Source organism: Oryctolagus cuniculus, chromosome 7, assembly GCF_051225735.1.
Source record: "Oryctolagus cuniculus isolate XC-2025 breed Fujian yellow rabbit chromosome 7, ASM5122573v1, whole genome shotgun sequence".
Classification (NCBI taxonomy): Eukaryota; Metazoa; Chordata; class Mammalia; order Lagomorpha; family Leporidae; genus Oryctolagus; species Oryctolagus cuniculus.
The window spans coordinates 121,265,648-121,290,316 of record NC_142873.1 but is presented as its reverse complement, the minus strand read 5'-3'; the positions used below and the strand labels follow the sequence as shown (position 1 = coordinate 121,290,316).

General features: G+C 51.9%; 2 protein-coding genes across 12 annotated transcripts in view; both read right to left on the bottom strand.

The window, feature by feature from the left end:
* Window positions 1-2,320: 2,320 nt before the first annotated feature.
* CC2D1B (coiled-coil and C2 domain containing 1B) lies at window positions 2,321-15,441 on the bottom strand. 7 transcript variants are annotated; one of them, XR_016211028.1, is made up of 25 exons: window positions 15,304-15,441; window positions 13,857-13,943; window positions 12,260-12,404; window positions 11,281-11,399; window positions 10,781-10,936; window positions 10,057-10,182; window positions 9,741-9,900; window positions 9,412-9,593; window positions 9,193-9,268; window positions 9,007-9,111; window positions 8,798-8,928; window positions 8,588-8,660; window positions 8,285-8,421; window positions 7,788-7,884; window positions 7,530-7,702; window positions 7,048-7,193; window positions 6,457-6,515; window positions 6,252-6,368; window positions 5,904-5,977; window positions 5,770-5,828; window positions 5,542-5,593; window positions 4,801-4,900; window positions 4,545-4,635; window positions 3,281-3,410; window positions 2,321-3,027 (listed from the first exon to the last, which is right to left on the bottom strand). XR_016211028.1 is itself a non-coding variant. In XM_008265250.5 (25 exons), exons 2-24 carry the CDS (start codon window positions 13,920-13,922, stop codon window positions 3,282-3,284), a joined length of 2,553 nt encoding a protein of 850 aa, XP_008263472.3. In that variant the 5' UTR covers window positions 13,923-13,943; window positions 15,304-15,441; the 3' UTR covers window positions 2,321-3,027; window position 3,281. The 7 variants fall into 7 exon arrangements, 5 of the variants coding, with proteins under 5 accessions (XP_008263472.3, XP_002715140.3, XP_089156780.1 ...); XR_016211029.1 differs by having other exon boundaries at window positions 9,007-9,096; XM_008265250.5 differs by having other exon boundaries at window positions 7,048-7,173.
* A 3,072-nt stretch (window positions 15,442-18,513) lies between these two features.
* Window positions 18,514-24,669, bottom strand: part of ORC1 (origin recognition complex subunit 1) — a 47,034-nt gene continuing 40,878 nt past the window's right edge. For all 5 annotated transcript variants that reach the window (XR_016211027.1, XM_070078509.2, XM_070078508.2 and 2 more), the window contains 3 exons: window positions 20,912-21,081; window positions 20,286-20,373; window positions 18,514-19,025 (listed from right to left, as the gene is read on the bottom strand). Coding sequence is in view for 4 of the 5 variants with exons in the window: in XM_070078509.2 (XP_069934610.1) it covers window positions 18,831-19,025; window positions 20,286-20,373; window positions 20,912-21,081 (453 nt within the window). In the remaining variant the exon portion in view is untranslated. The remainder of the gene's footprint in view (window positions 19,026-20,285; window positions 20,374-20,911; window positions 21,082-24,669) is intronic.

The window sequence follows — 24,669 nt, the reverse complement described above, 5'->3', positions numbered from 1 at the left end:
ATTACTGAAGGGGCAAGATCTTTTGGGAGCTGCTCAGAAATGTTTGGGAAACAAGCCATTAAAATTTGGAAGCGGGGACTGTTGTGTCAGAGTAAAGCTGCCACCTGCGATGCTGGCATCCCATAGACACTGGTGTGTCCCCCGGCTGCTCTACTTCCCATCTAGCTCCCTGCTAATGGCCTGGGAGACGCAGAAGATGGCTTAAGTGGGCTCCTGCACCTACATGGGAGACCCAGGTGAAGGTCCTGACTGCTACCCTCAGCCTGTCTCAACCCAGGCTGTTGGGGCCATTGTGGGAGTAAACCATTGAGCAGAAGATCTATCTTTTCCTATTTCTTGAAAAGATTTATTTATTTGAAAGGCAGAGTTACAGGGTTACAGTTATACAGAGGGGGAGACAAAGAGGGCTGCTTCTGCTGGTTCACTCCGCAAACAGCCGCAACAGTCAGAGCTGGGCGGATCCAAAATCAGGAGCCAGGAGCTGCTTCTGGGTCTCCCATGTGGTTGCAGGGGCCCAAGAATTTGGGCCATCCTTTGCTGCCTTCCCAGGCCATTAGCAGGGAACTGGATTGGAAGTAGGGCAGCTGGGATTCAAACCGGTGCCCATATGGGATGTCAACGCTGTAAGCAGAGGCTTAACCTACCATGCCATGGGGTGATAACTCTTTCAAATAACTCTTTAAAAGAAGTTGGAAGCACTATGGCAGTGTGTGTTTGGTGCAGTGGGTGAGATGCCACTTGGCACACCTGCATCCCAAATCAGAGTTCCAGGGTTCAAGTTCCAAATGCTTCCAGTTCCAGCTTATTGCTGATGCACATCCTGGGAGACAGCAGGTTGATAGCTGGGTCCCTGCCACCCATGTGGGATACTAAAGTTCTGGGCTCCTGGCTTTGCCCTGGCATAGCTCTGGCTGTTGCAGGCATTTAGGACATAAACCAGTGGATGGGAGATCTCTATCTTGCTCACTGTTTCTCTGCCTTTCAAATAAATGAAGAAAAAATATTTGGAAGCCTTGATGCAGGTTTGGCAATGATGCTGTGAGAAAAAATAATGTTAAAATCACAAATCTGCTCTTTAATTGTGAGGAAGACTTCCTGGTTCTGGGATAAATTTCTTGTGTATTAACTAATTCAGAAGAAAGTGCGCTTTATAGTAGAGAATGTAAAATTTTAAGATGATTTGGGTCATGGCTGATTCCCAGCTGCCCATAGGTAATCTCCAATGTTTGGACAAGATGAGGCTGCGGCAGACCCCTCCCTCTACTCACGCAAGCCTTGGCTGCAACAAAGGCCTTTTAAGAACCTCAGTCTCCAAGTCCAGTGGGTGGCTTTGTCAGCCTGTTGAGGTTGTTTTTTTAAAAGTGAACGGATTGTAAAGGGAAATTTGGGAGTCACAGAAAACTTCCTATTGAAATAGGGTATTTCCAGCAGAGGCCTGAATTTAGAGATTCCTTGGTCTAGTTGGACCCTTTCAAGAAAACCCCAGTGGTCCTAACCCTGTTGGTTCACACAGGGTTGGATGCAAACACTGAGGGGAAGACAAAGCTGGGTCAGGCACCCTTCTGACACCCCCTTTATTCTAGGCCACTTTATGAAGGCTAACAACCTTCCTTTTCATTCTAGATTATTGCTTGTTTGACATGTATATGTGACTGCAATTAAGTGTTAAAGCTCTCATCTCTGGAAATTTTGGTAGGTCATATCCGATAGGTAAGTAAGACTGGCCAGAGTCCTGGGAAAGAGCCACTTGTCTGTAGATGCTGTTCTGTTGCCCACTACAGACTGCTCTTTAGGGCAGGGAAGCATGACTTAGCCCTGTGCCCCTTGAAACCAGATGCATACAGAAATGCTCAGTCCCTGAGCTGTGCTTATGCAGTACTGTAGCAATCAGTAAGCTGAATGTAGATGCTGCACTTACAGCTTTTAAAAAACAATCGAGGTATGCTTTGTTGAATTTTAATGTTTCAAAAAAAGGGGATAAAAAAACACGGGTGTTGATTTCTAAGAAATGTAGAATATTAGTCTTGAATATTAAATCTATTAGAACTATAGATCCCTTCATCGTCTCCATCCATTCAGTAAAACAAGGCTGAAAACAAAGCCAAAGGGCAATTTCTCAGTCGTTTCCCCAGCTGATCTGCTAAAGAGGAAAACAACCCCACCTCCATCCCACACCCTCTGTTAGAATCCCTGCCATGGCAGTAATCTGGATCTTGGTCGGTAACAAATGCTACTGCTACTCAGGCTTTCCAAGCCTGCAGAGTCTAAAATCCCTACAGTGAGTTAGACTTAGTTGCTTAAATAAAAATGGCTACACAAATTTTACAGATATATATATATTTTTTTTTTCTTCTTCTTCTTCCCCTTTAACAGTCTCTTATCTTGGGTGCATGGAACAAACCCAAGATACAGCCTTCCCTTAACTTCCCACCAAGTAGTACCAAAACGTTTCTAAGTCCGTGGGGACGCAGGAAGGCTAATACTAGCAGCTGTTAGGAACAAAGGCACGGGCAGAGCTGGGGGGAACTGAGTTGAGAGGACAGGCTGCCACTGACCAGAGTCACAGAACCCTGTTCCCACCCTAAGCAGGGGAGGTTCCCGATCACCCTCGAGTTCTCCCATCCCTTACAGTTCAGTTAAAGGCACATCCAGAAGTGGTGCAACTGGGGCTAGGGTGAGCTGCACACAGTTGCTAGGTAGGGGTTAGTGGGCTGCAGGTCTCCATGGCACAGAGCACTGAGGATATCCTTGCCTTTGCCCAGACTGGGGGAGTAAGACGCATGAGAGAGGAGCTCCTCGAATCCAGCTTGCTTCTGTGGGCCAGTGACAGGAAAGACCAGGGCTGTGGTCAGTAGTGCACATACTTTAAAGGTCTTTGGTGCTTAGGTAGCAGCATCTCTCTTATGTACAAAGGCTTCTGCAGCCAGCAGCACTGGGAAGAGGAAGCTCCTGCACACCGTCGCTGGCCTGATCATCTCCTGGTGCTGGCCGTCTGCTGCAAAGCGGCACAGAGCATGGGGAGTCCGGCTAAACCACAGGGAAAACAAGCAGGTTTTACAGAGATTTCCTGAAGACAAACCTTGGGAGTTACTTTTCCTCCCCTGTTCCACTAAGAAACTCAGCTCATGAACTCTGCCCAACAGTTTTGGTGCCTTGGTCTTCACACAGATGAGAACTCCTAGGCTTTCTCCCCACACACAGGGTGAATAGGAGAAGGACCCCAGAGGGACCCCATCAGAACGCAGGGGAAGAGGTTCTGGGGACCCAGAGAGCTGCCCACCTCACAGGCCCCGAGGCTCCAGGACCAGCCAGTTCTCGGTGACCATCTGCACATCCTGGCCACTCAGAGGCTCCCGCAGCCTCACCTTCACCTCCAGCTTCCCCCCAGTAGGCTTCCTTCCATCCAGGACCTGTGAGGACCAGGGAGAGGCAGACAATAACTGAGGCACGCAGGTCCCTGTGCTCCTAGGAAACGAATTAGAGGAGCTAAGGTATCCTGCAGTCCTAACGCATGGGAGTCTCAAACCTGTTGTCCTTCTGTTTGGGGTGGTAATGGTTTGGCTGTCTTACTAAAACAATTAACATATAAACCTAGATAAACACTAACTGAAGTGGAGATAGACATCTGGAACGCTCTAGCCCATCACTCCCCCTCAATCTCCAAGCAGCTCCAGGAATAAATGTTGGCTTCAAGGAGCAGCATGAAAACCAGCGAGCTCCACCTTCCCAGATGCCCCAAAGAGAAGTAGATGACACTGCAGCATCAAGAGCAGAACCCAGATCAAAGGTTTCCCTTCCTTCCTGGGCTGGAGTGCACATCAGTGTGACAGTCCTGACAAGTCTGATCACCCTCCATGAGGCCAACAGAGAGCAGACTCCACTTGAGAACAACTCCCCCGGCAGACAGGGAGCAGGTGTGCCGCAGCAGGAGAGGCTTCAGCCAACAAAAGTATGAGTCAGGATCTGGTCCTGTGAACTTATGTAACCTCCCTTTCTTCTAGGGCTTAAATGTCTTTATTTGTCAGTGGCCAGCTCTTAGAGCCACTGCCTGTGCAATCCTATGATTATCCAGCTTAAGGAGCTATCTGGGGAGCAGTTCCCAACAGTAGACCGGCTGCACGTCAGTGCGTCCCCAATCTGGAAATACCACATCAGTGCTGGGTCCGGAGCTTACTCTGTTTCATCGTGCTGTGAAGCAGCTGCCCCAACCGCAATTCTAGCCACAGCAACCTGGGAATCTGTGTGCCAGGCTGACAGCTGTGACTGTATACCCAGGGATCTTCCTGCTCATCCATCATCATTAGAAACCTGGATGGCCCAGGTGTTGTGGGAAGAGTATGGCTACTTCCTATCTTGAAACTCTGAATTTTTCTGACCTTCTGAACATCCTCTTTTGTGAAATGGAGATACCACCTACCATATAACAACTGTGTGGGTAATTTTCAAGTTAAGCGACAGGCACAAAAACCTACAGCAGGGACTGGTGTTCAACAAATACTAGCTCTACTCTTACTAAGTCCTCTGTTGCCCACCCCAGGCCTCACCTCCACAATCTCTCTGATCTCACACTCATTCTCCAGCCGCTCCAGTTTCAGATGTGCCGTGCCAACCAGCTTGTCACTTCTGAAGAAAGAGCTGGGATCCAAGAGGCAGCAGAGGATTAGATTGGGTAGAGAAGGCAGGCGTGAACTGGCTGAGACCAGTGCAGGAAAACAAGCGGTAGCAGAGGTGGCAGCTGTAATGGAAATGTCACTCCTACTTCCCAGCCCACCTTGGCAATGGGACCAAGAGGATCCTCACCCTTTGTGGAAAATCTCAAACTTGATTCCTTTGCTTTGGATCACCCTCCTGAAGCCCCGGTGGTTTCGGTTGATGTTTAGTTTGAAGAGCTGATCAAACTCTACAAGAGGAGGAGAATGCAAGAAGGGGCTTGGCTCCCAGGGATTTCCTGAGGAAGTGGGAATGGAGGCCCAGGGCTGGCTTCCCCTCTTTCTCTGCCTGCAGTTCAGGGTGACTGCCACCAGAAGGCAGAGAATGTAAATCCTGACCATGTTTTATACTCATTAGATAACGAAGTGGGAGGGAACTGGAATTTGGAATAGGGATTCCTGGAGCAAACTTCGTTTCTGCCACCTCCTTATTATGAGGCCATAGGCAGGTCTCTACTTTTACTGAGGCTCAGATTCCTCACCTACAGTCTTAAGTGTGTGGTTATCCAGCTTAAGGAGCTATCTGGGGAGCAGTTCCATTCCAGTGGGTCCCCAATCTGGAAATACCACATCAGTGCTGGGTCCGGAGCTTACTCTGTTTCATCGTGCCATGAAGCAGCTGCCCCACCGCAATTCTAGCCACAGCAAACCTGGGAATCTGTGCGCCAGATCTGCTTTGGATCCCCCTCCTGAAGCCCCAGTGTTACCAGTATCTGCTTTTATCACCTGTGCTGAAGGAATCAAGTAAGGGAACAGATCTGGAAACACAAGTGCTGCCCATGTACATGAAGGGGGGGGGGTGTTGAAAGGGGCTCCTGTGGCCCCCACTCACCTGGAGAATTCGTGTTCTTCACCACAGCTGTTTTGCTTTTTTGAGCCTGGTCCTAAAAACAGTAGGCAGGGAGGAGTGAAAACAGTTTGAAGAAACAGATAAACAGGGCCAGGAACTCTGTACAGAATGGGCCCAAAAGTCTACAGTCCCCTCCCTATGGCCAGACCTCCCAGGGACGGGGAGAAACTGACACGGGTTCAGAGGCTGCGACCTCTACCTGAACCTCACCGAGTTAGGGTAGTGAAACTCAAAGCGCACAAAAGCATCCAAGTCATCAGGGGTCACCCCTGTGAGAGAGAAACGGGAGTCAGGGAGGGGGCAAAAGCCCAGGGCCTGGGTGGAAGGGGTGGCCTTGGGATTACCTGGCGGTGCTGGGAGGTTCATTCCTCGAACAATGATCAGATGCATCTCTGTGCTGTTGAGTTCTGAGAAGATCCTATAGCCGAAAAGAAAGAACAGTGGACCCAGATCCCCTTCTCCAGTGCCTGGTAACGAGGGTGGGGGGGTGGACCCAAAGAGGGAAAGCTTGTTTCGGCCAGAAGCAGCAGAGCTTGTACACAGACCTTAGCTTTGTCCACAGCATCCATACAGCTTTGAGCTCCTCACTGGCAGGCACCATGACCCACTCCTCACCAGGGAAGGCTCACTAACTGGGTGCTACCCTCCTGCCCCACGCCTGCACAGAGCCAGTTTCCCCTAGGCTTTGGCACCTCACGGTCTGGAATGTCTTCAGCTCAAAGTGGTGGCTAGGAGGGTCGAGGCCCTGGGCCTGGGCCAGCTGTAGGATCTCCAGCTGTCTCTTACGGTCCTGAGCAAGCTTCTCAAACCTGACAGGCGTGGGTACGCACATCAGCAAACAACAAGGCATGCTTTCTGCTCTTGCCCCAGAAGCCCAGCCCCAGTCCGTGCACTTACCGGGTGGTCTCAGCCACGTTGCCCTGGTGCATGAACTGCTTGGAAAACAGCAGGCACTTCTGAAAATAGAGGCCCAGATTCCAGGTCTCAGGGCAGGACCTACCTGACTGGCACTCGAGGCCTGACCTCAAGCCCGCCTTCCTCTGTAGCCTCACTTCTCTCTCCAACACATATCCCAAGTCCCACCAGTACTCTGTCTATATTTTTGCCCTTTCCTCTTCTAAGGATAGCCATTCTCCAAAATTAGCAAACTCCTATTCTTCCCTCAAAACCAAATTCAAGCATCACCTTCGAAAGCAGACTCTGAAACAGGAAGGAGTTCAGCCAAACACACCATAAAAATCTATATGCATGTCCCCTCCCACCTACAAAGTCCTTTTTCCCATGCTGTGACTTTTGTTGTTTGAACTTTATAACCATCCTGAAGCAGGGTATGTATGTTCATCCTGTTTTACAGATGAGGAAACGGGTTCAGTGAGGCTTGTGGGGTCATACGGCCAGTAAGTTTTAGAGTGAGAACTGGAATCCAGGCCTTTCCCCACAAGAAGGCTGGGGGCACTGAAAGGGAAGTGACAGACAAGGGCTCCTGACCTCATGTTGCTCCAGAAGCATTTTCTGTAGTTGCGCATATACTTCCTCAGCCTTCTGGGAGAGTCGCAGGTCCTCATGGTGGATGAGGATGAAGTCGCCCTCCTCATCCGTCAAGGGCGAAGGCACCTGCCCAGGTCACAAGGCCCCTCGGGCCCCAAGAGTCAGATTACTCTCTAATGAGCCCAACAAATGCAGGAATCCATACTAAGTGCAGGCAACTCACTGCCTCCCACTCTACCTCAGGGTGCTACAACACTCTGCCCCCCCCCCCCCCCCCATTGGCCTCATCCTGTATTCCCTTCCCAGGTCTCTCTGCAGGCTACGAAGTAGACAGAATCATAAACAAAAGGTGCTTACCCAGCCATCACATCCTGCCCAAATCCCACTGCCTCCCAGAAGCTGCCCTACTTCAGAGAGTCCTGCAAGCCTGCCGCCCACCTCCTCTGCCCAAGAAGTCCTGGTGCTCAAAAGATGAGACTCACCTTGGAGAGATCAACAGGTCGGCCAGCTCGGGCCTGGGTGATCTGAGCCTCCAGACATTTGGCCACCCGCAGGTGGGCTTTGGCCTGCTCCAGGTCCTGCCTACGTTTGGCCTGCAGGGCTGCCCGTTGGTACTGCAGTTTTCGTGCCTCCAGTAGCACCAGCTGCTCCCGCACTGAGGGGAGAGCACCACTGGTTAAGGCCATGCCTGCCCCTCACTAGAACCTGCACTCCTCCCAGCCTGCTTGTCTCCAACTCACCAGAAGGACTCAGTGACTCCTTAGCCAGGGGCCGAGATGAAGGGACAAGAGGCTGTGCTGGCTTCTTGGCCACTGGCGTCTGTGCTGGGGTCTCACTCTGCAGATATCCAGGAGGCTGTCACTGGGGACCCCACCCAAGGCAGCTTCCAACCTCGGGCTCTCCACAGATGCTGCACTCACTCACGCATGACCTGAGACGAGTGACTTCCCCTCCTGAGCCCTAAAATATCTCAGAACTTCCAAACACTTCTGAAGCTCTCCACTCTAACCTCCCCTCCCACCTCAACACAGGAGCCAGCAGGGTGCTGGGGATGGAACCTGGGCTCTGGGACCAGAAAGACCTTCATGTAAAGCCTAGCTCTGCCCTTGGCCAAGTTTTTCTCTGTGAAATAGAGAAAAGAATGTATCCCTGGGCTTGTTAGTAGGGACATTAAGTCTGGGGTCACTTCTCATCTGCCGCTCCTCCCCCCAGTCCTGCCTTGGGCCCTCAGCCAAACCTCATCCTCATCCTCTTCTTCCTCTGCCAGGGCCGTGTCATCTGAGGTGGCCAGTTTCTGGGCAGCTGCCAAGGTTGCTGCTACTGTATCCTCCTCCATGCCCACCATGGGCTGCAGACCAGGGATGGGGGGAAACCCTGTGACAGAAGCAGAGCTGGGAGGGGGTGGAGTAGCCGCAGGGCAGCACAAAGCTGCTGTGGGCCCTGACTCTGCCAGGGACAGGTGGCGGTACATCCCTGAGGTCACGTCCCCTCCCCATCCTTGCTTCCTTGGGAGACAGCACACAGACCAAGCCCTACTCACCTGGAGGAACCGGCAACTCTGCGAAATCAACCTTCCGCCCTGCTCGGTGTGCTCGAATAGCATCTTGGTATTGCTGCAAGGGTGGCAAAGGAGGGACGCATGGTGAGCACGAGTCTGCAGGCTCCATGCCCATGTGACAGAGGGACAGGAAGACTGGGAGAAGACCAGCGCCAGCTGCAGGGGCAGGTGGCTGTACGGCCCCAAGCCTACCTTGGCAATGCGCTCATGCATCCGGGCCTTCCGTTCATCCCCACTGCTCCGAGCTTGGATGCCGGCCTCCCGGTACTTGTTCAGTCTCTGCTGCAGGGCATCCAGCACCGTCTGTGGCTCTGCAGGGGCCACTTGAAGAGCGGGGAGAGCATCTGCTCAGCCTGCCTCTCCCCAGGTCCCCACTCCCCAGTCCCACCACCCTGTCCTACCTGGGGTTGCTGGGATGTCAGGAGCTGTCACTGGCTGCACTCGCTCCACTGCTGGAGATACGACAGGGGGTGCCCTGGGGACCTTCAGATCTGGGGGATGCAAAGCTAAGGTATAGGTGGGGGTGCTTGGCAAGCCCCAACTGCACCCCTAGCCCAGGCAGATCCCCTCACAATTCCCATACTGACCCTCAGGTGCTGGGGGCATGGCACTCAGGTCCACAGGCTGCCCCTTCTCCAGGGCCTCCAGGACAGCACCAAACCTCTAAGAAAAGTAGATGTGCACCTAAGCGAGGGAACCCCAAGAACCTGGGCTGAAACAATTCTCCCTTGGGCCAGTCTCAAGCCCAGTTCAGCTCCCTGTCTGGGCCTCAGTTTCCTCCATGTTAAATGAGCCAGCTGTCCCACCTTCCCAATCCTCATGAGCTCCCGGGCACGTTCTAGATCTCCAGCCCGCTTGGCACTGAGGGCAGCCACTTTGTACTCTCTCTGTCGGGTCAACAGCAGATTCCGGGGGTCAGCGTCTGAATTCGGCGGGGCAGAAGGGCCAGGGCTGCCCAGGAGGCTTGTCTCGGGTTGGGAGGCGTCGTCTACAGGAAAACAAGAAGTCCCAGAGGGCATGAGGGTCAGAGGAGGAGGTACTTGCTTTGGCTTGAGGAGCCTCTGCGGAAAGTGTGACTGACAGCGAAGAACACTGGCCGGCTGGGGAACCGGGACAGGACCGGGTGTTCAGATACCTGGCTCCATGGCGGGGGGGCAGGGAGGGTCTGTCTCAGAGCTCCTGTGGGCTGTTTCCTGGGGGGCCAGAGGCCTCTTGCCTATGGCCACTGGCGGTGGGATCTCGTCCTCGTTGATCTTCCTGCCTCTCCTCACAGCAGCGAGCTGGGACTCCAGAGTCTGAGGGAGAGAACTAGTCCAGAAACCTGGCTGGCCATCTTGGGCCAGACCCTGCTCACAGCCAGGCCAAGGATCCACCACCTCCACAAGGCTGCTGAGTGGGGAAGCCTCCTCCTGTCACCCACCCCACAGCCTCACTCCCCCAGCCCTGCTCACCTTCAGCCCTCGCTCACAGCGCCTGGCTTTGGCCGCTTCCCCTGCTTCCTTGGCACTGGCCGCAGCCTCCCGGTAGTTGTGGATCCGTTCTTCTAGCAGAGCCTGTAGCCCCTGAGGCTCCCCAGCCTAAAGACAGCTCAGCTCAGGACCTGACCACTCCAGGGCTAGTCAGGCCTGTGCCATTCTCTTCCTGCGAGGAAGCTGCCCCAGCAGGTGGAGCTCTGGGATTCTAAAAAAAAACCTGCTCTGCACCCACGTAGGAGACCCGGATGGATGGAGCTCCAGGCTCCTGGCTCCGGCCTAGCCCAATCCCGCCCTTTGCAGCTATTTGGGGAGTGAGCCAACAGATGGAAGAGCTCTCTCCCTCTCTTGTAACTCTGCCTTTCAAATAAATAAATAAAAAACCCACAAATCTTAAAAAAGAAGAGCCTGAAAGCCTCAAGGCGTGGGGCAAAGACTCACTGGAGAGGCTAGAGACTGTGTCAGAGGCAAAATACAGAGGCTCTAACAGTCGGTGGAGGCCAGGAAATGGCTTCGGGGGGTGGGGAGGGGGTGGGGGTGCTGAGAGAACAGAGTGGCCTTTGAGGTACGCCAGCCACGGAGGAGTTTCTTGTGCTGCTTTCTGCTCAGGGCAGCTGCTGCAGAAGGCTTCTGTGGCCTGTGTCTGCAAGCTATGCCACACGCATGTCACACATGGCTGTCATGGGCCTCCTCCAGAACCTACCTGAGCCTCTGCGACTGCGGCTGTTAGGAGGGCTGCCTGCACAGCAGGTTCAACGCTTCCTTGTCCCTTCTCCTCAGAGAGGCCTGGGCTGGCGGCCTCATCACCTTCCCCGGGCCCAACCTCTTCATCTGCACCCAGCACCTCCTGCAGCTCAGTCTGGGGAGACACAACAAGTCCCAGGAGCTTGGGGGCCTCACAGTCAAACCCATGACAGGAGAACAAAGGAGCCTCCCCCTCAGCAGTACTCCCCAATGTCAGTCACTATGTCCGAAAAACCCCCTTTGTGTGAAGGCTCCCAATCTGAGAGTGCCCAACTGCACAGCTCAGACCAGAGGCCAAAGGAGAGGAGTCTCAGTGTGCAGCTAGGAAGACGCGCCCAGGACGGGCAGGACACTCACTCAAAGTCACGGACACACCCCCGGCCTCCTCTCCAGAGCCCTCTCCTCCACCAGGCCCGAGCTGGACTGCAGAGCCCTTGGACACCAGCCTGGCAGACGCACCAGCAGGTCTGCATCCTCCTCCAGCCCTTCCTCCTCCTCCTCCTCCTCCTCCTCCTCCTCCGCCACATCCTGCATACAGTCCGCTGCCAACTTCTCGATGTGGGCCATGGGCAGGGGGGCTGGGGGAAGAGGGTCAGGGCAACTCAGTAAGGTGCAGGACGGGTGAAGCAGTCTTCAATGCACTCTATGGGTAGATACCGTAGGCAGAAGTGCCCACCCATCACAACCCCCTCACCCCCACAACCATCTGTCACATAAACACTGAAGTCCCCTGGAGCTTCAAAGTTATGAAGAATAAAGAATATTATCCCTTTTTACACTGAATGACCTGGAAACTACCAGCACCTAGCGCTGCAATCCTAGTTGAGCCAGGATTCAAACTCAAGTTTGGCCCACAGCAGGGCCAGAGCAGTGAGCCACTTCCCTGTCCACTCACAGTCCTCGGCGCAGGGCCCGTGGGATAGGGGTGGCTCTCTCTGAGGGATCCCGGGGATCCTCGGTGCAGGGCCCGTGGGATAGGGGTGGCTCTCTCTGAGGGATCCCGGGGATCCTCGGTGCAGGGCCCGTGGGATAGGGGTGGCTCTCTCTGAGGGATCCTGGTGAAGACAGAAGGCTTACACCCCGAGATCCCCCCAGGGCTGAGCTCTCTGGCACCATGCAGGCTGTGGAGGAAGCTCACGACACAATTTCTGTGTCCTGTCCATGTACCCAATTCAGTCTGTGGGATCTGGTCCCCTACCTTTTTTTCTTTTTTTTTTTTTTAAACCAGGCCCTGGCTAGGGCTACGCATAAGAAGCTGAGTCAGTCTATAAACCATATTTTTCCACGATGGGGAGAGAGTTCCCGTGACAGGCAGGTGAGGCGGCCTCCTGCTGGGAGTGCTGCAGAGGGGCCTGGTGGCTCCTGCAGCCTGCAAGGCAAGGTCCCTTTCCGCCAGAGTCAGGCAGCCACCCATCTAGGCCCACTGCCTCAGACTTACCCCGCCCCTTGGGTCCTGGCTTCCTGTCTGTGGTCTCTGCTTCCCCAGTGAGGGCGAGCAGCTCAGCCTCCAGGTCCGCATCCTCTTCAGCCTCGTCTGTCCCCAGCAGCATGTCCTCTGGGCTGAACTCCACAAAGAGCCCCAGCTGAGGGCACAGAAGGATTCTTAGAAATCACCCAAGAGGCAGTGCAAAGCCCAGCTCAGAGGCAGACTTGGGATCCCAATATCCAAGTCAGTGGTTCCTTTCCTCATGAGGTCCAGTGTGCAGAAAGGGAAACTGAGGCCTGCAATGTCATCCCTTGGGACATTTATCTCCCCAGGGACCCTACAAAGAGCCCAGCACTGACCTTGTTATTACAATAGCAGCAGCAGCGGCTGCCAGGTAATTTGCCTTAGCTAATTCTCACAGCCCTGAGAGGTAGGTCCTATTTTTTTAAACTGTGGTAAAACATGCATACCATGAAGTTTACCATCTTAACCATTTCAGGTACACGGTTCAGTGGCATTACATTCACGTGATGCCACGCTCACCATCACCCACCCAAACCAAACTGTGAACGGAGACACTGCCCATTCACCCTTCCCTGCAGCCTCTGGTCACACCGCTCTGCTCTCGGTCTCCATAACTGACCGCTCAAGGCAGAGGAGGTGCTATTCTTACCTCACTGTTCACAGTGCAGAGGCAGAATTCAGAGTGAAACCTCTGACTTGAGTCGAGCCCCTTAACCCCACCACCTCCTTTACCTGCCTCGTTTTTGTTTTTTTTTTTTTTTTTTTTAGATTTATTTTATTTGAAAGATAGTTATAGAGAGAGGTAGAACCAGAGAGAGGGAGAGAGAGAGGTCTTCCATCCACTGGCTCACTCCCCAAATGACTGCAACAGCCAGAGCTGAACTGTTCTGAAGCCAGGAGCCAGGAGCTTCTTCCAGGTTTCCCACATGGGTGCAGGGGCCCAAAGACTTGGGCCATCCTCCACTACTTTCCCAGGCACATTAGCAGGAAGCTGGATCAGAAGTGGAGCAGCTGGGACTCAAACCTGCGCCCATATGGGATGCCAGTATTGCAGACCAGGGCTTTAACCAGCTATTCCACAGTGCCTGCCCCTTTACAATTAAAAAAAAAAAAAAAAAAAAAAAAAAAAAAGGACCAAGAAGTCTCAGGCCATGTGCCCAGAAGAAATAAAGGGAGAAAACTGGAGGACAGGATCCCTCTGTCTCCAGGCAGCGAAGTCCTCCCACCGGCAGCAGCTCTCAGGCCCTGGCAGCCTTGGCTGAACAGCAAAGTTGCAACCTGAGTGAGAGAACTGAGGTCCCAGCAGAGCATGCAAGACTCCGTGGCTCCTGACGCCTCCAGGTCCTTCATACAGAGCTGTCACCGCAAAAGGACGAAGGTGAAAGCCAAGAGGAGAGCTGAGGGCTGTCCACCCACCGTGCACGGCAGGGGCCAGGCAGAGGGCCTCCACAGGCACCGCCACCACCAAAAGGCACCCTTCAAAGTCTCTGGACTGACAGGGAAGCCACACTGGTGACCCAGGTTGCCCAGAGACCCCCACTCCCACCCCAACTTGGCCCAGAGGCGAAGGAGGCTATGTCCATACCTGCTTGGCGGCCGCCACACCCTGACCGCTGGCCTGAGGGCCTTTCCGGGGTCTTGGCCCTGGCATCCCGGCTGCTTAGACACCTACCTGGTGGGGATCAAATTTAGACTCAGAGGGGAGCAGACCCTAGCCACACCCCCCTTAACGGGGCTGCCTTTGGTGAGTAGTTCCTAAGCTTCTCGAGAAAGCAAAGCCTGGCACTGAAGGATAAAATGCTAAGGGAATTATAGCGCGGAAGCCGGGACACGGCAGCCAGGAGGGAAGGGAGCGGCGGGGGGCCGCGGACACCGCACAACAGATGCAGGACTGGTGGGTGAAGCTGGAAGGCTGAATCCGGGCGGTTCACGGTGGGTACAAGGCTGGGCAGAATTCAGAAAGGCTTGAAAGCAGCCCTGTCCGTCATGGAAGACACACGTGGTTATTTAAGTTTCAATTCAGCGCACAGATTCAGTTCCTCGGCCACACAGAGGCATCCAGGGCTCAATCACCACTGCTGGCGAGTGGCTACCCCTGGACGGCACAGAGTTCATCGCTGCGCAGGGTTTCAGTGGACAGCGCTGATACAGAGAAAGCTGACTCAGCATTCGCATTCAGAGCGATCGCCACCACGCACAGCACCTACTGTGCGCTGGGCGCATCCCACACGTGAATCCCCCAGGACCCATGCCCTAGCACACGGGGCTGCACCAGGGGGGATGCGTACCCCGAGGGGGCCCTTATCCAACACAGAGAGAAAAGGCTTCTTGAGGGAGGCCCTGGCAGTGCTGAGTCATGACAAAGTTGGAGGGGTGGGAGAAGCAGCAGAGCACGATTCCAAAAATTTGATATGGGTTCGGGGGCCTGCAGAAGGAAACCACAGGCCTGGAATTGCTGGGGCATAAACTAAGACCAGAAATGGCGCAAGCGAAAATGGAAACGGGAAAAATGAAAACTCTTCACACCCAAGGGAGTCGGGCGTGATCCTGAGGCCCGGGATCAGGCCGCCCGCTCAGGACCGGTCTGGCTGCAGGAAGCAGGAGGGTGAGCGAAGGCAGGAAGCCGTCTCAACACGGAGCATCTTGCAACCGTCCCGCGAAGGAGACGAGCTGACGGAGCGCGGGGTGGCGCGTGGGGACAGAGCTGCGGCTGGATTCCAGAGTTGGGAAGCAAAGCCAACAGGGCTCTGAGGGTACCCGGGAGGGGACGCTCGGGATGGCCCCGGGTGTCAACTGAGGCGGGGAATACGAGTGACGGGACTCGCGGAAAGCCGGGGTCAGCCAGACACTGGCGGAGTCTGCGGCTCCGCTGGCTGCCCCAGGCCCGGGCTCCAGAGAGAGGTGGGCAAAGGAGTCCGCAAGGGAGGCGAGGTCCCAGCACCGCCCGGCCCTGCCCTGCCCTGCCTAAGCCGCCTCCATCTCCCCGCCGACCCCGAGACCTCCAAACGCCGGGAGGCAGATACGCGGCATACCTCGCGGTGGATGCAAACCAAACCCCGGACTCCTCCCGACAGGCACCGCCCGGGGCTCCCACGGCCCGGGGCGGCGGGGGCCGCGGCGACTGGAATCGCCCGGCTCGACCGGCTGCTCGCGCCCAACACGTGACCGCGCGGCCGGCGGTTTCGCAGTGCGCATGTGTGGGGAGGGGCAGGCGGGCGGGGCGCTCCGCCAGGTGACTCCGAGGGCGGGGTGCGCAGTGCGCAGGCGCCCCCGGGCAGGTAGCGCGAGACCGCCAGGCTGGCGCTCCCGGCGGCCCGGCCGGGGCCCTCCAGTGGCTCGCGCAAATGCGGGAGGTGCGGCCCTGTCCTCGGCCTGCCCCTGCGTCGCGCAGCCGCTTCCCTGGCCCTTCGGGAGGCGGCGCTGGCCGCAGGCTCGCCGGACCTATCCGGTCTCTCGGCTCCCTGGGCCGGGGGCGGGACCTTGCGGCGCACCCTGTTTTTCTTCATCCTCACTCGAATTTGCCTGTTTCCGCTCGGAAGTCGGGTTGACAGCTGAGGTAAAACGGCGCTAACGGCACTTTTCGAGGCCGCTTCGGCGGGTTTAGCGGGGCGCTCACGCCCCTACCCCGCGGTGCATCAGTCTGGCCAGGAGAGACGGGTTTCGAGCTCGCGCCGCTTTTCCTGACGGCTCTGCCCCACTTCGCAACCCGCGAGACAGACGGCGTCCCTGGAATGGCGGATGAGAAAAGCACCTGCCCTTTGGCGGCAGCAGAAATGCCCTCATGGCTTCCGTGGACACCGCTGCCTCCCCACTGCCACGCGTAGTCTCGCCGCGAGTGGCTTCTGCGACCGCCCGGGCTCCTTGTTTCTGTTTCTTCCCAGGAGAAGGGACCCACTGCACCTTTCTTTTGAAATCGAGGTTTCACTTCCTCACACCTCACTTTTAGAAATCACGCATGGCCACCCTGAAGTGTTTACACGGAGATACGCACTAGTTCACGCACTAGGGCCGGCTGCGCGAGGCAGACATTTCCGTTTCCGCTCCACGGTGCCTGCAGCACGCAGCGGGCACTCAATAGTCCTGTGACATTCTGTGAATTCCAGCCACCTGGGCACCTGTTGCAGGTTTAGGAAAAAGCACATTACAGCTGAGGCCACCTGGACACATCCCACCCTGCCACACCCCTAAAGAGGTGCCCACCGTCCTGTTTATATTTATCCTGAGCCAGTAGTCATGGTACATTTTAAAGGTCATTAGTATTGTATGTACCATATAACTTTTTTCTATTCAACCCTGTTTGTAACCTTCATCCACACTGGCATGTATACCTGACAGGATTTCATTTCTGCGTGGTGGTCCATAATACGAAGTAACAGTGACATGCCACTACAGTGACGCATTGTACCTGACTCTTGGTATGCATATATAAATTTCGTACATACCTATGAATGGAATTTCTGGCTCATACGCTTTCTTGCATTTTCCAGACTAAATATCAAAATAGTCCACACATTTGTTTCCTCTCCCATCGGTGGGGCATTTGGGTTCCAACTGTTTCATTTCATCATAAAAATTGATTTCCAAGATAGAAAGTGACTTTGATTCATGTTTCAGTAAAAACATTTTCTTACATAACCACACTTAATCACATTCACAAACTCTAACACGTTACATAGTTCATGATTATGTTTATAATTGTATTTTTTTAAATCCAAGCCTCAATCAAGAAGCAGCGCATTTAGCCCTAGTGTCTCTTGAATTAGAATAGCTCCTCCACGTTTGGGGTTTGCTGTAATGAAATTTCTATCTTCAATGAGTGAGCAGTTACTTATCAGAGCATTTCACCTATAACATGGATTTGTCTGATAATTTTTACATCAATAGATTTAGGCCAAATATTTTTGAGGTTATATTTTCCTCAGTCCCTCACATGAGGGTTTAGATGAGTGTATTCTGTTGGTTTTTATATAGATGTTAGAGTTAACTTGCAAACCCACAAGATACAGTGGTTGTGAGTGAGGAAAGAATTAACTTGCAAACGCATGTAAGAAACTCTGCCAGATGCTGAATCACATATAGACATGTAACTAATCTCTGTTAGATTTATTCCTACTTATCTTTTGTTTTCTGTACCACATAAATCATTTGTATTTAAACATTTGTGATGAATGCGTGTTTGGTACAGTGGTTAAGACACCATTTGTGATGCCTGCAACTCCATATCCAAGTATATGGGTTCAAGTCCTGACTCGGCTTCCAATTCCTGCTTCCTACTAACACGCACCCTGGGAAGCAGTGGTGACTACTCAAGTACTTGGGTAACTGCCACCCTCAGAAGACTTGGATTAAATTCCAGCCTCCTGGCTTCAGCCAGGCCCAGTCCCGGCTGTTGTGGGTATTTGGGGAATGAAACAGCAGATGAATGATCTCTGTCTCTCTGCTTTTCAAACATATAAAAATAAGTTTATAGATTACTATGAAAAATGGCACCTTTAAGACATTTTTATAATTGCTCGATATTATTTCTAGCAACTTTTCTATAAATATTTCACTTTGTTTAAAATTTAAGACACATAATGGCATACAGTGAAAAGTTCTCCAACCCCTGATCACAAGCCAACCAGTTCTTTCCTAGAGGTAACCAATTTCTTTCACATTCTTCCAAAACTATTTTACAATATATACATATTGTTACATATATTTCTATATATGATATGTTACCATTAAATAAGTGGCAGGGCTAGTAACAAAAGTCTGTTAAGCAAGCAAAGTTTGATTTTTTTTTTTTTAATTTGAAAAGACACAGTTACAGAGAGAGATAGAGCCAGAAAGAGAGAGAGAGAAAGAGAAAGAGAGAGGTCTTCCATTCCGCCGGTTCACTCCCCAGATGACCACAATGGCCAGAGCTGATCTGAAGCCAGGAGCTTCTTCTGGGTCACCCATGTGGGTGCAGGAGCTCAAGGAGTTGGACCATCTTCTACTTCTTTCGTAGGCCATAGCAGAGAGCAGGATTGGAAGAGGAACAGTGGGATGCCGACGCTGCAGGCTGGGGCTTTAACCCACTGTGCCACAGCACCAGCCTGGCAAAGTTCGATTTTTATAATCTGATGTTTGTAATGACTGTAAACTTCCCAAATACTCTGGAAAAAATTATTTAATGAAAAATTCCAAAATATATGAGTTATTTCCATTCAGTATAATTTGCTACAATTCCAGATGCTTAGAAAAAGAAAACAAAGTTCTTTAAAAATTTTTTTAAATTTTATTTATGTGAAAGGCAGTTAGATAAAGAGATCTTCCATCTACTGGTTTACTCTCGAAACAGCCAGAATGTCCAGTTCTGGGCCAGGCTGAAGCCAGGAGTCTGGAACCCCACCCAGGTTGTTTCCCACATGGGTGGCAGGAACCCAAGCAGAGCAGAGCAGCTTGGATTTGAATTGGCACTCCAATACGGGATGCTAGCATTGCAGTGGCAGCTTAACCCGCCCACCACAATGCTGGCCCCAGAAACAAAGTACTTTAAGAACCGGCAGACCACAGTCCTTGCTCTAAAGCACCCTCACTCTTCTTTCAGGGCATACAGCACATCATCCTGGCTCACATTGAGCCGCACACGGAGGAGCAGGTCATTTCTGCTGGACTCCACGAGGAGGAGGCGGCAGGAACCAAGGCGAGAACACACAGCCATGGTTTCCGACATGGTGGGGTATGGCAGTCCCTCCATTCTGCACAGGGCCACGTGCTGACTGTATATCTAGACACAAAAAGCAAAGCGAAGGTTAAAAGGAAAAGCAATCCAGAATCGATCATTCAATTCTTTTGAAAAAAATCAGGCACTTAGTGCCCAGGACACCAAACATTCCAGAAGGCATTAATGGGTACCCCAGTGCTACACAAATGTAGGAGAATGGATTAGCCCTGGAATCAGAAAACAGCAGGTCTGAATCTCGGTTCCACCATTTCTCTAGATATGCAATTCTGGGTAAGCTACTTCACTTTTTTGATTTTTCAGTTCCACCTATAAAAGTCCTGACTGAATACAACATGACAAGTAACTATCACGGTTATACAAACAGTGTTGGTCTCCAGGGGCTTAGAGTGCCACAGCTTAGACTGTTGAAATTCAAGTCATATTTTTCTACATGGGCACTTTCCTTATGAGATACAGAGAGCAGATGCCGAGGCATGACCCTTGAAAAGAACAGAGACCCAGAGAGGCAGGACGGCAGCTGGGAACATGGATCCCTATCCTGCAGCTCCCCACTCAGTTAGGCCAGGGTAGCACTTCTGTCTTTGTCTACTCTAGATATTCACAAGTCCATCCTGTTCACTAAGACTAGGAACTGGCCAGGAGCAGGACTATTAACCAGTTCTGCCTGGGATTCGTGGCACTCACACTGTAGATGTTCAGGAAGTAACTCACAGAGTAAAGCAGAAGCCACTCTGCAGGAGAGCCCTCTAGGGCTCCAGAGGAACAATAGTGAGCAGACACGACCAACAACCGAAGATTCACAGAAGGACTTACAACCAACCTATTAAAAAAAGCCGAAGGGCCAGTGTTGCAGCATAGCAGATAGCCGCCACCTGCGACCTGCTGGGTCAGAAGTGGAGCAGCCAGGACGTGAACTGGCACCCAAAAGGGACATAGGCGTTGTAAGTGGTAGCTTAACCTACTATTGCTACAATGTTGGCCGCTATTTTTTTTTTTTATCATTTATGCTTTTATTTTTCTATGTTTAGGTATAAAATACTTACCATTGTGTTATAACTGCTTATGGAACCCAGGAACAAAACATAGGTATACAGCCTAGAAGCAATGGGCTGGACCATTTAGCCCAGGTTTCTAGAAAGCTGCACCATTTAGGTTTTTCTAAGTACATGTTACAATGCAGCACCAGGATAAAATCACCCAACAACTCACTCCTCAGAGTGAATCCCCATCACACAGTGACACATGACTATTTGAAAAGCCCCGGACTACATCTAGAAGGATTTAACAATAGAGGTCAGTCACCTGTTGAAATGTTGCCTCCTCCAGTCCTGAGCGACGGAACTCTGCAAGGATGGCTCTCAGGAAGCCCTGTTCCAGGACCGAGGAATTTCTTCAAGGAAACAAGCGAAGGTGAGTTCCCCCCAGTGTCTGTACCACTAGCCCAGAGGAAAGCTCTCCTCTGGGAAACAACGCTTTCCTTCTCCATGTCTTTAGAGAAGAGCGAGAGGAAACTGGGAAATGCTCCCTCCTATTAACCTGACACCCAATGTGTCCCATGAGACAGAAACTGGCACTTTGGAAGTGAGGGGATATAGAGCGGATATGTGAAACCAGACTGTCATCACACAGAGACCCATGCCCACATTTCCTGAACTGAGTACCTCATTCTGTGTGACAGAAAACACCTCTCTCCTTGTTCCCAAAATACTTTTACTAGCTACTAGCTAAACACCCATTGTATAGCTCAACCAATGCAACTGTCCTCGTTTTCCTAAGTTTCAGTTTCCCCAACTAGACAAGCCCCTAAGAGAAACAGCTATGCCTTCTCATGAGTGCAGGAAGGGAAGCGCTCCATAGCTGTCCCAAGCTGGGTGACCTCTCTGCTGGTCTTCCAGGAAGATTCGTGCTCAGGAGTCGGAGTGTCTTACCTGATGGCAGTGATGTACGATGAAGAAAACATCTCATCCAGAGCCTCCATTAAGTGGGCCACAGTGACCAGGCCAGGGGAGCCGGGCTTCTGCTGGGAGAACTCACAGATCTCTGTGGCCCGTCTGCAAATGTCCAGGCAGCGCCGTGCATCGCCAGAGAGTGCTGCCACCTACGAGAGGGAACGCTTTATTCCTGAGGGCCCCTCGACAGTTTATTCAAGACAACTGGGCAGTGCTGGGAGTGCACGTAGGCATCAGATGAAGTACTTTGGCCTTCCAGGGAGCCTTATGGGAAGTAATCATTATGCCACACCTGAGACTCCCCGGTCAAACCCTTGTGTTGGTTTTATACATTACTCAACAGTGGAAAATGCAGTCTCAGCTTTATTTATTACTCAGGAAATGAAATCAAAAAAAGAGAATCTTGGCCCAAGGTCATGAGCCAAGAGAAAACACAAAGGGTCTTGTGTGGCCCAGAGACAGGCAGTCCAGGTCGGGAGGTGGAGGTGAGGCCCATCTGGAAACAAAACCACAGGTGAGCCTCCCTCACAGCACGTGGTGAATTTGTAGCACTGCCTGGTCAGCAGACGAGAGAACTAAAATCAAGAAGAAGGGGAGGAAGCCACACCGCTGGCAGACCAGCAGAGAATTGTGGGCAGATGAGTCAGGCCATACCACAATGCCAAAGACTGCACCGTGGCTGTTCCCCTTCCTTCTGCACAGGGCTCCTGGACCCCGCTCAGGATCCTCTTCTCTATCTCAAGCTGATTTAGAAACCACCTGCATTTTCAGTCTCTGAGAGAGAACTCCTGGACTCACTACAGCCTGCCAGGTCTCTCGATTCCTGCATTCCCAGTACTTGCCAGCAGTCTGCACCACGCATCTGCTACCATCACACACTGACTAGTGACATCCCCAAATAACTGCTTCTTTCCAAAATTCATGATATTTTAAATTTTAGAAAGCAAAACTATAGCCATAACTATACACAATACATTAAGACACTAAAAAGAATTCACATTTAAGACATTAAAAACAAAACCCAAGTTACAAAGGCAGAAACCTGAGGATCAGCTTGTATTCCTCCCTTCCTATAATCTCCCACATCCAGTGGCTGAGCATGTCCCACAAATATTCCCGTCTTATCTCTGCTTTCCTCCAGTCACCAACCCTCACTGCGAAACAACACTGTGTACTGGCGAAGAGCATGGGCTACAGGGCTGCTGTAGAGGCCCAAAGACCAGGTGCGAGGGGAACCCTGGGAGAAGAGAAAATACCTAAAACGGTCTCACCCTGAGGGAATCTGTGAACCTTGGTGCCCTTTCTTTCATTTTTTTGTTTATTTGAAAAGCAGAGTTAGATGGGAAGGAGGAGAGACAGAGCAACACTGATTTACTCTCCAAACAGCTGCAACAGCCAGGGCTGAGTCAGGCCAAAGTCAGGAGTCTGGAGCTTCTTCTGGGTATCCCATGTGGGGACAGAGCCCAAGTACATCTTCCACTCCTTTCCCAGGTGCATTAGCAGGGAGCTGGATCAGAAGAGGAGCAGCCAGGTGGGTTGTGAACCAGCGCCCATATGCGGGCAGAGGCTTAACCCACCATGCCACAGCACCAGCCCAGCCCCCCTGGCGGCCTTTTTAACTTGTGCTGGGGTGAGGGTGACATGTACTCATAGTGGCTCTTCATGAACTTGGAACTCAACCACTACTACAGCCTTGCTACCACGGTGAAGAAGACCTAGCAGGCAGCAGAGACAGCAGGAAAAGTTGCCTGTTTTTTTTTTTGTTTTTTGTTTTTTTTTTTTTTTTTTTGGACAGGTAGAGTTATAGACAGTGAGAGAGAAAGACACAGAGAGAAGGGTCTTCCTTCCGTTGGTTCACTCCCCAAATGGCCGCTACGGCCGGCGCTTTGCCAATCCGAAGCCAGGGGCCAGGTGCTTCTTCCTGGTCTCCTGTGCGGGTGCAGGGGCCCAAGCACTTGGGCCATCCTCCACTGCCCTCCCGGGCCACAGCAGAGAGCTGGCCTGGAAGAGGAGCAACCGGGACTAGAACCCTGCGCCTATATGGGATGCCAGCGCCACAGGCAGAGGATTAACCAAGTGAGCCACGGCACCAGCCCCAGTTGCCTGTTTTGATAATGGTGCTATGTGGGTATACAGTAAAAATAAAAAACTGAGTTTTTTAAACCTTAAGCCCTGATATCTATAGATATATACCCCAAACTTACACTGTATTTCCTAAAATCCTGAAGTGGGTAATTTTTATTTAGAAAACAGAAAGTTAGTAGTGCACCCTAGGAAACTAACAGAAGCAAAAACAAAATCTAAATACATCCAGCTCAATCTAGGCCTCAACCGATTCCAAGATAAAGGAACATGGGCATATAATTAAAAATAAATATATTAGCCGGCGCTGCGGCTCACTAGGCTAATCCTCCGCCTTGCGGCGCTGGCACACCAGGTTCTAGTCCCGGTCGGGGTGCCGGATTCTGTCCCGGTTGCCCCTCTTCCAGGCCAGCTCTCTGCTGTGGCCAGGGAGTGCAGTGGAGGATGGCCCAAGTCCTTGGGCCCTGCACCCCATGGGAGACCAGGATAAGTACCTGGCTCCTGCCATTGGATCAGCGCGGTGCACCGGCCGCAGCGCATTGGCCGCGGCGGCCATTGGAGGGTGAACCAACGGCAAAGGAAGACCTTTCTCTTTGTCTCTCTCTCTCACTGTCCACTCTGCCTGTCAAAAAAATAAAAAAAATTAAAAAAAATAAAATATAAATCAAAACACAAAAATAAGACTATATATATGGGAAGCAGCTGAATCAAGAGAAATCAGACCCACAAAGATTTTGGATATCAAAATTATAAGATACAAAATATAAAATAGGTACGCTTCTTTATATGTAAAAAGATGAAATAGGTTTGAAATTATGGGCAATAATTTTCAGTCAAAAGAGCATCCAAATCTGATGCCTTCTGAATTCTTATTGAAAAACCAAGAATCCAAAAAGGAAGGGAAGCTACAGGAGAGGAGTGGTAGACTTAGCAGACTGCAGAAAGGCAAATTCTAAGCCAGCTGCAAGCTGTAAGGAATTTAAAACAGATCTAAGCTATGTTAAATATCTTCAGAATTCTGAGCAGTCAGTGGGATTAAAACTGCAGGCAAAGTGAGGTATCTAGGTAAAGTAGGATTGGTCAAAAGTTAAGAAATTAAATAAGACAGCAAGAGTCCACAAACTGAGGAACAAGAGCCCCTATTTCTTTTTTTCTTTTCTTTTTTTTTTTTTTTTTTTTTTTTGACAGGCAGAGTGGACAGTGAGCGAGAGAGACAAAGAGAAAGGTCTTCCTTTTGCTGTTGGTTCACCCTCCAATGGCCGCCGCGGCCAGCGCACCGCACCTATCTGAAGGCAGGAACCAGGTGCTTCTCCTGGTCTCCCATGGGGTGCAGGGCCCAAGCACTTGGGCCATCCTCCACTGCACTCCCTGGCCACAGCAGAGAGCTGGCCTGGAAGAGGGGCAACAGGGACAGAATCCGGTGCCCCAACCGGGACTAGAACCCGATGTGCCAGCGCCGCTAGGCGAAGGATTAGTCTATTGAGCCGCGGCGCCGGGCCCCTATTTCATATCACTGGCCAGACATTAGGGCCACTGAGGGAGGCTGTGAGCAAATCCGGGGCCTTTGTAATTTATACTTTCGTATAAAACTCTTTGAGGTCATCCCTCTCCTATTAGAACAAAATGGCTCACGGGGTCAGTGTTGTGTGCGAAGT

Bases quoted from the DNA above. Each gene is read 5' to 3' on its own strand.
- CC2D1B (XM_008265250.5), bottom strand. From the start codon at position 13,922: ATGCCAGGGCCAAGACCCCGGAAAGGCCCTCAGGCCAGCGGTCAGGGT. The intron at 9,112-9,192 runs GTCAGTATGGGA...CCTATACCTTAG, and splicing joins CATGCCCCCAGCACCTGAGG to CTTTGCATCCCCCAGATCTG. The intron at 5,594-5,769 runs GTGAGGTTCAGG...TACTGTTTTTAG, and splicing joins AGTTTCACTACCCTAACTCG to GACCAGGCTCAAAAAAGCAA.